This window comes from Chaetura pelagica, unplaced genomic scaffold, assembly GCF_000747805.2.
Source record: "Chaetura pelagica isolate M959 unplaced genomic scaffold, ChaPel_1.0 scaffold280, whole genome shotgun sequence".
Lineage (NCBI taxonomy): Eukaryota > Metazoa > Chordata > Aves > Apodiformes > Apodidae > Chaetura > Chaetura pelagica.
The window spans coordinates 24,645-36,321 of record NW_009951788.1 but is presented as its reverse complement, the minus strand read 5'-3'; the positions used below and the strand labels follow the sequence as shown (position 1 = coordinate 36,321).

General features: G+C 42.6%; 1 protein-coding gene across 1 annotated transcript in view; it reads right to left on the bottom strand.

Moving 5' to 3' along the window:
- Nucleotides 1-11,677, bottom strand: part of CDAN1 (codanin 1) — a 33,285-nt gene that overhangs the window by 19,744 nt on the left and 1,864 nt on the right. The window contains 9 exon segments of the mRNA XM_009997652.1: nt 197-286; nt 960-1,069; nt 2,110-2,230; nt 2,598-2,676; nt 3,588-3,707; nt 5,231-5,412; nt 7,373-7,597; nt 9,172-9,328; nt 9,331-9,832. Coding sequence (XP_009995954.1) covers nt 197-286; nt 960-1,069; nt 2,110-2,230; nt 2,598-2,676; nt 3,588-3,707; nt 5,231-5,412; nt 7,373-7,597; nt 9,172-9,328; nt 9,331-9,832 — 1,586 coding nt within the window.

Genomic DNA, 11,677 nt, shown 5'->3' with positions numbered 1-11,677 from the left:
CAAGACTGATCAAATTAGGCCCTTGCCACTTGTGGTTTGTTTCTTTGAGATAACAGTTGATACATCTAAATGTAGAAACAAGTTCACACGCAGAGTGTCTTCCAATAAGATACAGCTCCCTGCAGATTATTGCAGAAGATCATTAGAAAGAACATGGAACATTAAAGAGCTAGCTGAAGCTGCATAAGACTGCTACCTGATCTTGTTACCCAGAACTCTTTCGAAGTCCCAGCCAGTTTTTTCATGGTCATCCTCCCATTCACGCAGCAGTTCATAAAAGATATCCCTGTGAATTAAGATATTTAAGGGTATGAATTCATACTTGTCAAAATTTGAATTAACAACTGAATATTCAATCATACAAATTCCCCAACAAGAATCTACCTCAGATTAAATAACAGAAGTCTCTAAGAAAACTCATTAATGCTAGTGATACTTGAGCGAGTTTCCATTTCTCATGTCTTTGACAGGAAGTGCTTAAGCTTGTTTTGCCCAAGCTCTGACTAAATGACCAAAGCACCCATTACTAGACAGACTGAAGACTGAGAGGCAGGAAAGAGTAAAGTCCCATTAAACAATACCTATGAGGAGAGGAAAAAAGGACCAAGACAACTTGTCATTCCCCCCTCACACTGTTGCTACAAGTGCAGAGGGAGGTGGCAGGAAGAATAAAAACATACCAGATTTATATGCAGAAGCAATCCACTAGGGTGACACACTGTACTGGCATTTGCCAGAAGTCTCAATAACTAACAAAGAATTAGTCTGTACTTCTCCAAAGATATTAAGCATTTAGCTCCTGCTGTCAATATGGACAAAGACTTTTTTTTTTCATCAGAGTGAAAACCTCAAGATTTTTCTACAGCATGTAGCATAAATGAGACTTTCTTAGTATTTCTTGTTCACAATCATGGAAAGATTATACCCTGTGAACCACAGAGTAACAGTAGTAGACTTACCTTTGTTTCTTAAAAATGTGAAATGCTCTATCACTGGGAAAGTTAGAGCGATTGTCAGTTTCTGGCTGGAAAGAAACAGACTGTACAGAGCATGGCAGCAAGAGAGACACCTGTTAAATAAATAAAAGTAACACTTAAGACTAATTTAAGTCATTTATCCAACAACCTGAGACATAGAAAAAGCAGGGAGAAGACATGATGAGGAACCCAAGTATCACTAGTTGAGTTTTTCAGACACTAGCCATTTCCCAATTGCTAACTGCTAGTAAACACCAACAGCTGTACAACCTACATTATACTACAGAGGCAGAATCACTCAGCATTATGAACTGAAGCATCTTATCTAAGAAATCTCCGCAGAACAGATTGCAACAAATATTGATACCGTGTGGAAAAAAGAGCTGCAAACAGCTGAAGTTTACCTTCAATACAGGGCTCCAGAGAATGCAGGATAGTGTCTGGCAATTCCTGTGTTATTCTTCTTTATCCTATTTGAAAAGCTTATGTCTTCAAGTAACAAGAGACCTTCATTTTCAACTTTAACTTAAAAGCTCAGCTATTGACATGCCCTAGTCTCAAAAAGTACATGACTTTCTTTGCCAAGGACAATTTCCATTTAAAAAAAATGAATGAAACAAGATACAAAATACATTAAAAGGCAGGCATTTCTACCATTCAACTTTAGTTCCCTAACTCAAATGATTAGATCAGTAAACCACTTCTCATAGGTTACACTGGCTTCTCTGAAGCTTCATTTGCCTAAAAGCAGTCTGTAGCTATGAAATAAATGCACTTCTTCCAAACTGCATTCTGGTTTTGCATCTAACTGATCATTCTTCTGGGATCCATGTTTGTTAGATGAGACTCAAAAGCAAAACTTGACCCTGTCAAAGTGGCTGATTGAGGTCAGGGCGTGGAGGACAATGTAAGGCTAGCCAACAGCAATTCATGGCTAACCATCAGTGGACCTAGCAATTCACTCACCCAGTAGCAAGGAAAAAAAGAAGCAGCTTTTAGACACTTGCCAAAGATGACATGACAAGACTTTTGAAGTAGAAGGAATGAGATTTAATAGCAAAGCCATCACAAATCAAAGAGCAGCCAAGACAAAGGTATGAAGCAACGTCCATTGAGGTCTGCCACTTTTTACCTTGGCTGTGCTGCTTTCATAAGCCTGTCTGAGCCTTTTGTGCAAAGTGGGAGAAAAAGCCACGATCCGTTCATTTTCAGCCAAGAGCTTCAGCGTTCCCTTTTCTAAATGGGAAATAATTCTGCCAAGACAACACGGATAAAAGCCACAGACAAACACAAATAACACATGATCAGACCTAAAGAAATGCTTATGATCATTTTTTTTAATGAGGCTACCAAGCAAAGATTTCTAAGCCCCAGGCATCCAGCATCAAATCCTATTTGCATCTGCAGCGCCATTTTTCATTGCTCCCATCTCATAACTTTCCCATTCTTGCATAATCACACTGAAGTTCAGTAGACAGATCAGTGCAAGGAACACTCAGACATCCAAATCCAGGCCAGGTTGTATGTCTGTAAGCAGTAAAGCTCTAAAATCCAAGCACACTTAGTCCATTTTACACACATCTGTACACACAAGCAGAGGAAAAAAAAAATTCAACTCACTCATACTGATAATCCAAGACTTGAACAGCAAAATAAACACAATTGTGCACGCTTTGGAAATGCTGTCTCCCTGATGTATCTAAGGACAAAAAAGAAATGTGAGACAACAGCACCCATCCCCATTTATAAACTAAAAATCAACAACTATCTGTCAAGGAAATTAGGAACTGCCACATACAAAAAACAGTCTTTCAGACCAGTATCCAACTTCCAGAATTTCCCATTCCTTGATACCAGAGCAAATGCTCCCATCACTATGCTTCATAAAGGCAACTGAATTGCTCAGTGTTACATGGGAAATAAAAGATTCTTTCTCAATGTTCTGACCAATATGAAGCAAACCCAGAGCAGAAAGTAGACCAGCTGCAATCAGTTACCAGCTGCTCCAGTTATCCTCTAGCTGGATACTTCATATTTCTAAGCTCAACCCTAAGAAGGAGTAAGTGGCAAAACAAAGGACAATCTAATAGGACTGTCTGGGGGGGAGGTTCTCTTATCTTAATGCTGCATTTTTGTTTTTTATATACGTATCGAAGTACTAACTGCATCAAGCTTACATCTGAATTTGCCAAAAAAAAATGCAACTATTACATATACTAATGGATGGATCCTGTGTGCTTGTAACTCAACTTTAAGAAACACAGAGGAGATCAACAGCACTTTTGAGTTGCAAGGACCAATGGTAGTGGAGAGACTTCAGGGTATCCGTCCTTCCCTCTGAAAGTCAGTGTTAGCAAGCAGCTAGAGCAAATCTCACACAACAGAAAAAAAAAACTGTATTCAAACAGTATCTAGCAACCCTGCTCCATCATATTGTGGAAGCACTCCTCACCCATGCATGGCTTTTGTCAGCATCTCAGATGAGTCCCACAGTGGTAATAAGATGCTTTTACGGAATTTAAGACTAATTGTCCAAGCTAAAGGCAATTACTCTATATCACATTACTGCTCCATGGAATAACATTCTTTCCACTTAATACTATTCTTTACCTCTACTTCTTTCATTGACTTCAAGGTCACTATCCCCATCTTCTGTGACAGAGGTGCCTTTAGATGTCAACAGCTGCAGAACAAAAAAGAGCTCCAGAAAAATATTTGGTACCAGGTTTTCTGAAAGAGAGGAAATGAAATACTAAAGGTGGATCAACCTGCTTTAATAAACAAAGAGAAAAAGAAACAGATAACTCTTCTATGATACAGTCAGCCAAGAAATCCCTCCCCACACACCACCACAGTGTAAATCAGTATTTCCTTGTCTCCGAACTGACAAGGCATGGATTTGACAGATAGACCACTCGGTGGATAAGAGATTGGCTGGACGACCACACCCAGAGAGTCACGGTCAATGTCTCAATGTCCAAACCGAGAAAGGTGACAAGTGGTGTCCCTCAGGAGTCAGTACTGGGATCAGGGTTGTTTAACACCTTTGTTGGAGACATGGAGAGTGAGATAGAGTGTATCCTCAGCAAATTTGCTGATGATAGCAAGTTGAGTGCTGTGGTTGACACCCTAGAGGGAAGGGATGCCATCCAGAGGGACCTTGACAGGCTGGAGAGATGGGTCAGTGCCAACCTCATGAAGTTCAACAACGCCAAGTGCAAGGTCCTGCACCTGGGTCAGCACAACCCCAGGCACAAATACAGGCTGGGGGGAGAATGGCTGGAGAGCAGCCCTGAGGAGAAAGACTTGGGGGTGGTAGTTGATGAGAAGCTTGATATGAGCCACCAGTGTGTGCTGGAGTCCAGACAGCAACTGCATCCTGGGCTGCATCAAAAGAAGTATGGCCAGAAGGGTCAGGGAGGTCATTTTCCCCCTCTGCTCTGCTCTGGTGAGACCACACCTGGAATACCGTGTACAGTTCAGGGGCCCTCAGCATAGGAGCTGTTGGAAGGGGTCCAGAGAAGGGCCACCAAGATGATGCCTGGAGCACCTCTGCTATGAAGACAGGCTGAGGGAGTTGGGGCTGTTCAACCTGGAGAAGAGAAGGCTCCAGGGAGACCTTATAGCAGCCTTCCAGTACTTGAAAGGGGCTACAGGAAAGCTGGGGAGGGGCTTTTCATCAGAGAAGATAGTGACAGGACATGGGGTAATGGTTTTAAACTGAGAGAGGGGAGATTTAGGTCAGATATTAGGAAGAAATTCTTCACTATAAGGGTGGTGAGGAACTGGAATGGGTTGCCCAGGAAGGTTGTTGATGCCCCATCCCTGGAGGTTTTTAAGGTCAGGTTGGATGAGGTTTTGTGCAACCTGATCTAGTGGTAGGGTTCCCTGCTTATGGCAGGGGGATTGGAACTTGATGATCTTTAAAATCCCTTCCAACCTTAATAATTCTAATATGGGAATTACAGGAAAGAGGTGTCAGGGAAGGGTCTGGTTTTGGACAGGACCACACAGCTCCAGCCTCCAGCAGCTCAGAGTACTGCATCAAGTTCATCTCCTTCCTTAAAATTTTACGTAGTATTCGTTTATTTTAACAATTGCATCGGCTTAGTTTATTTTTCCAGGTGTTATTTGTTTCTACACTGCAACTGTCCCACAGCTTTTGCTTCTCAGCTACACCCCCTCCCCCATCACAACACACACGCAAGTTCAAAGCTCAAAATAAAGGTCAGTCTCATCTTCCAGGTCTTCACCTGCTATACATGACGAATAGAGCTGAGCCAGACACTCCAACTGTTTCTTGAAGGAAACATTTGCAGGATTTGCCCAGGTCACTGGATGGCTTTTTTTACTGCGAGTGTAGCTAGGTTTAGTAGGAGTACCAGGATCAAGAGATACTCCTGCAGGAGAAGATGCCTGGTGCAGCAATTTGCATCTGAAATTCAAAAGCAACAACATACTATGTGATTGAAGATGTAGCCAGAAGAGACCTTTCTCTTGTAGTCCAGCATGAAGGGATTCCTGCAATAACGAACCATGTCATTTACACTGTCTAAAGCTGCTTTTAGCAGGATAGTAGCTTAACTCATCTTTCCCTTAAAGATAAAGGATCTCAGAGCTAACCATCAAAAGACACAAAAGAATCACATTCAAAATCCAACTCTGCTAACAAACAGTGTGGCACTTTGACTAAATTATCTAATTAACCTGTGTTATTACTTCTCATCTAAACTGATATTTGTTAAGGACACAGAATCTGCTAGAAACCAGGCCATAAAACAGATACATATCCTTACACATACAAATTCTCACAGTAAGACACTTTATGAATCAGGTGATTGTTAGAGATCCCGATGAAACATTCACATTTGGCACATCACACCATACTGCCTCAAAAATAAAATATTTGTAAGTCACTTTAAAGGCTGTGGGGAAGACAGAAATGTTTCTAATTGCAGCAAAGAACTTTCTGTATTGGCCTATTTCTCCACGTGCTACTGCAACGAAGAACAGATTGGTCCCAAAATGGTAGAAAGGTTATTTAGTAATATGTCCCTTGCAACGAACACAAGCACCTGACTGACAGAAGAAAATTATTTACCAAGCACAGTATAAACCCACCAGGGTAAGACTGCAACAACATAGTTAGATCCTGCTTCACTTCTACCTCAGTGTCGTCATCTACCCCAGTATGAATTTTACCTTTTTCCGTGGCTCAGAGACCCAGTTGCCTGTAGCCTGCATTAGTTTTGTATCTCAATTCATCATTACTGAGCACACAACAACAGCTCCCAACTCTTTAAGCACCAAGCACTGCCCACTCCATGACACATTGGATGACATCACATCACGAGCAAGATCTAGCCCATATACTGCTGTTTCACCTATTTCAATTTGTATGGATTAGTGTGACATTTCAGGTAGAATTCAGACTGCAATAGTTGCTTAATGGAAGTACAGAGAAGCAGGTTTGAATCCTGAGCAGTTTGGTTACAGGTCCAGTATGAACAGCGAGTTACGAGACACAAGGGAGTCTGTTTAAGCCAGTTCTGGTCCCACTGACGTGAACTGCAAGGCTTAGCAGGAGAAGAATTCCACCCACACGTCCTGAGGAAGCTTCCCAAGAACAAAATCTACAAAGAACAGCAACAGTTCTGTCAGCAATTTTAAACAATTTTATCTACTACTGTTCTTTGCTTTTTTTCTGAAGTGTCAATCCTCACAGGCTAACAGTGATAAAATTTTACAGAGGATGAAAGTTGCACGGTAACTGAAAAGCAAAGACAAAATTAGAAGCCAGAATTCATCTCACTTCTGAGCATACAATTTTCAACAGGTAACTGAAATAGTAACTTCTAAAACAGAATCTCATGTTATTCATATGTCATTTTCTCTGACTGCAAGCTTGTCAAGGATTTTGCAAAGTAGGCAGACTAACACATTTTCCCCTCATTTGCATAACTAATTTTCCTCAAGCCAGACTACGCCTTCCATGGCAGGTGCAATCAACAAACCACCGCCTAACTACAACAGCTCAAACCCACTCACTTTGCCTGCACAATCTAACAATAGCTGCACAGGAGACTGCCACACATGCAAGCCCATCAACCGGCAATTTTATGAAAGCAGCGAGGACTCACTAAACGTCTGAAGATAAAGCGAGGGTCATTGTTCCAGCGTCAGCACACCTCTAAAATGACAAACATGAACTAGCTGCAATAATAACCTAGTCTGATACCAGAGTAAAACTTGGTTTTAGGCAAAATATAGTTTAAGGTCATCAATATCTGTTTTGGATAGTCTTCTGGTCATTTCCACTCTGATACTGGTACCACCTATAAGACAAGAGGATTAAGACTCAATACAAGCCTATAACCACCCTGCTCAAACCATACCGTTCCTTCTTCAGCATCTCCCTCTCCTCTTGAAGGCTGCTGCTTAATGAAGACGTAAGGTTTCCTTCCTGGACAGCAGCAAAGGCCTCAGTGCTTGACCCGGATGAAAACCAAGCAGCTGGAGACTGGCTGACAGGTGTAGAAGTGAAGCACATCTTTGGTTTTGAGAGAGGGCGTTCAGCACTAACAGGGGTTGGGTTGATTCGCCTCGATGGTTTGCTTTTGCTGAAAAAGTAAGAGAAGATTCCACTGAAATCAAGCTAAACAATAAAAAAAAAAATTAGTTCTCAAGACAGATATGCATGCAACTCTTCCAGAAGAACCTGATACTAAAATAAAATGGATATGGAGTGAGGCTATTGAATTCCTAAACTGTATGTATAGCTGCTGACTTTATTGTGGTCACTAAATAAAAAGTCATGGAGCTGCAGTCTGCTAAAAACAGCCTTCTGACCCTTGCTGCAAAATTAATTATCAATCATCAATTCACAGAACAGACAGCAGAGCAACACACAGCTCCTCCAAAAACTTCTAATTTGAAAGGACAGGATATCTCTCAGTTTAATAAGAAACTAATTGACCAGCAGTGTCTAACAAGACCACAAAAAAACCAAACCAACAAACAAACAATCAAGCTGCTATTGACTATCAGTAGGGGTCCAGGCTCCTGAGTTACCACAGGCACTTTTAGTTTAGGGAAACTCATCCTTCCTACATAAACTACCTAGGTAAGTTCTTCAGGAAGAGGCTCTGTAATGCATTGAGACATACTGGAAATTAATATGGGAACATAAAGCATTACACTTCTCAAGGAAATGCTGGATACTTATTAATTGCTATGGTATTCTCAAAATCTCTATAGCATTGCCTTGCAGACACCTCATGGACCTTTATCTAGCTAGGTATAGTGAAACTGAGGAAGAGAGACTTGCTGTCTATGCTGGAAACACGCCTTATCTCCCTTGGCAGAGACATCATTTAGAGTATAATCTAGACCCAGCACCTGGATCTGCTGTTCAGACTCACAGACCTACCAATTTTCAGCTGGAATTTTGCATGTTCAACTAGAAAGCCCCACTTTCAGAGGCCAATGCCTGGCATATGGAGCAAAGAGGTTGGCATGGAAGCCTTATATTTGGTAATGAGTATTTTAAAGAGTAAAATCTCAGAGAGAAACAAAGAAAAGGACTGAGGCAACAACAACACAAGCAGCTGCCCAGAAGCTAAGCCAAAGTCACCAGGGTGACCAGGGCTTGGAGCAGACTAAAAGGAATACAGGCATCAGCTAGCTATTTTGTCCATGACTACGTGGCACAAATGAAGCTGCATACTAACATCTGTTTCCAGAGGCCACAGAATGTCAATCCAAAAGCTTTTTTGCTAGCATCAGTAAAGTTAAAGAGCCTTCCAGGACTGCTCTTCATTAGCAGTTGCTGTTCTGTTAAATGGGAAATGTGAAGAGCTGAGATAATGCTGACTTGTTACAACATGCAATGACAAAAATGTGCTCAGCTTTGTATCAGCTGGGCTGTGCACTGGTAAGCTGTAGGCAGCATTACAAGCGAGAAGCTGAAGAGGCATCTTGGGTGAGTTCACAGAGTGGAAACCTGACTACTCATTAAAGCAACTTAACATAAACATAACAAAGCAGTTCTGACCATGAAGCCCAGAAACCAGCCCCTAGATATTGTTTATTACAGCATATTCTGTATTTGGACACGCACAACAGGATGAGCTAGTTAAGGATAAGTAACCCGCAGCATAAACCAAATGAGACAGCAAGCTAGATGTGCTCTTACTTTGTCCACCCAGACGCAGCACCCATGGGTGGAAACTCCTCCAAGTTGTTAAGATTTAGCTGGCTGGGGGGGGAACTGGTAGAAACAAGAGGCACTTCAGTCCGCTTCCTCCTCCCTCCGCTCCACGATACACTGTCACTCTTTTCATCTTCCTCTGCCGACCAGAAGCACTGACTGAGCTGCTGCCTCTCCTTCGGCCTCGTCTCGCTGGCAGGGCTTCAGGCAAGGCTGTAAGGAAGCTCCCCAAGCTGGCCTTCTGAGCTGACCGCCTCTCGCTGTGGTTAAGCACAGGGCTGTACCCAAAGCCTGAGCTAGTGCTTGAGACCACGCTAGGGAAATCACCACAGGGGCTTGACAAGCTTGACCCAGAAAAGGAAGAGGAGCTGCTGGATGCTGCAGCAGGAGAAAAGCTGGTATCTGTAGTGCAGGTGGTCAACGAAGTCCTTTGGGAAAAAAGCTGCACTCGGCTGCTGGCTACATGGCCTGCCCTCCTTTCTGGTCCTGTCCTTTGGTTCCTCTGAGCCTTGGAATTAGGAGTTTTGGCAGGAGTAGAGGGTCCATTAGTCAGGATCTGGCTGGGCTGCTCCCTTTTCAGCAGGAAAGGCACAAAGTCCTTCTGAAGCAAACTAAGAGATAACAGCTTGTCATGGACGTGGTTCTCCTAACAATGAAAGAGGACAAAGCATTAATATAAATATGCTAACTGATTCTTTCTTTCCATGTGCCCAGACTCATTTAAGTAATAACTGGCAGATGGTAACATACAATAAAAAACAACATGACTGTCAAAGCAGATCATTGAAATTCAAACCTTAATGCTGGTCAGAGATCTGAAACTGCCTCCACACAAACCATTTTGGCAGAAGTAATTCACTTTGATCTTTGACTGGGAAACAGTGGAACTGTTCCATGGAAACATCACTAATACTTACTGAAGCTACACCCAGGGAGAACTTGGAGCAACTGGCACCCCTAAGTCAAACATTTCAAAGGCAATGATAGTGAAACAACTGATTCTAATAGAGAAGTCTAAAACCTGCAACTTCTCCGTCGCTTATTTGTCTATGAATGCCACCTGCTTCCACAGAGGGGTGCTGTAACAACAAGTGTTTAAGCACTTAAAGAGTGCTGCAGTCGAACAAAAGGCCAAAGCTGCTCTTATATTTCAATTAAATAACTTTGCGACCTTGCAGAGGTCTAAGCAAAGACTGTGCAAGTTTAAAGCACACGAACTTTATACTCATGACAAAAATCAGAACAACTACAGACTCAACACATTTAAAATCTTAACAGGTAGTGGTCATCTTACAAGGGTAAATCTGGACAAAAAAGACTTCAAGTTACATGCTTAGTTCAAAGCTTTGTACACTGGGTAAAATTTCTTTTGTTCCTAACACTTCACCTTGCTGTGTCCTCTCAAAGGGATTCAACAATATTTGCAACAACAGAAGCAGCTCTCACAAGCAGTAACTTACTCCTTATTAGCATTAAAATCATACATCCACACCTCCACAAGATGAAAAGTCAAGAGAGCAAACGTTATCACTAAAGATCTTCTTTGTACAAAGGGAGGCTGTGAAAGCATGGCCATGACTGGACTCCAAAAATCCTCAATGCTGATGCTGAAATCTGTATTCGGAAGTGCGAAACCAATTCAGCTTCTTGGAGCAGCGAGGCTCTGACACAGCCTGGGTAACAAGAGAAGCAGCCATGGCTCACTGATTTAGCACTCTAACACTCAGTTAAAAAACACAAACCCTGCAAGGTGTAAGATCACCCAACTTCTTACCAGCTCCAGGCCAGAACTGACATGAAAATGAGAGCAAGACATACCCTACCATTCCCTCAGGTGCCCTCCTGGATCAAGGCACAAAGACAATGACAGCCCATGCTATCCATAAGGTCGGGTAGTTTCTCCACCTTTCCAGCACACAACCTGCTTTTAATCATCCTTCTCTGTGCACCTGAAGAGAGGTTGACTTCTTCCACAACCAGACCACAGCAGCCAACAGCTGCCAGCCTCCCACTTGCTCTCTCACTCTGAAAACACTGAGCTGCTCCCAGCAGCAACAGGCAGTTAGCAACTCCCTTGCGAGGGCAAACTTTCCAGCCTCCACACCATCACCCCTGCAATGCCAGCTGAGCTGCCAGCATCTCGAACTTCATAACCTCCACAGGCCTGCTTCTGCAAGTCACCGTTCAGGAAACACCACAGCAACACAAAATGCCAATCCCTTTTTCCCCTGCAAGTTTAGGATGCCAGCGATACTCAACTACCTCACGTGAGTGGTGGCAGTGAGCCTAGATTTTAATTAATACTAAGTGATGTACTTTGAGAGGTTCAGGAAGGATATGCTTTAAATGCTAAGCGTTTTTCTCTGTTATTATCAAAATAGAAGCACCCATAGTCCACCTGTGGTTACAAATGCTTTTATTGCCACAGCAGCACAAACTCCCCAGCCGTACCCCACTGCACAGCTCAGCCTACTCACACCAAGCAAGAACA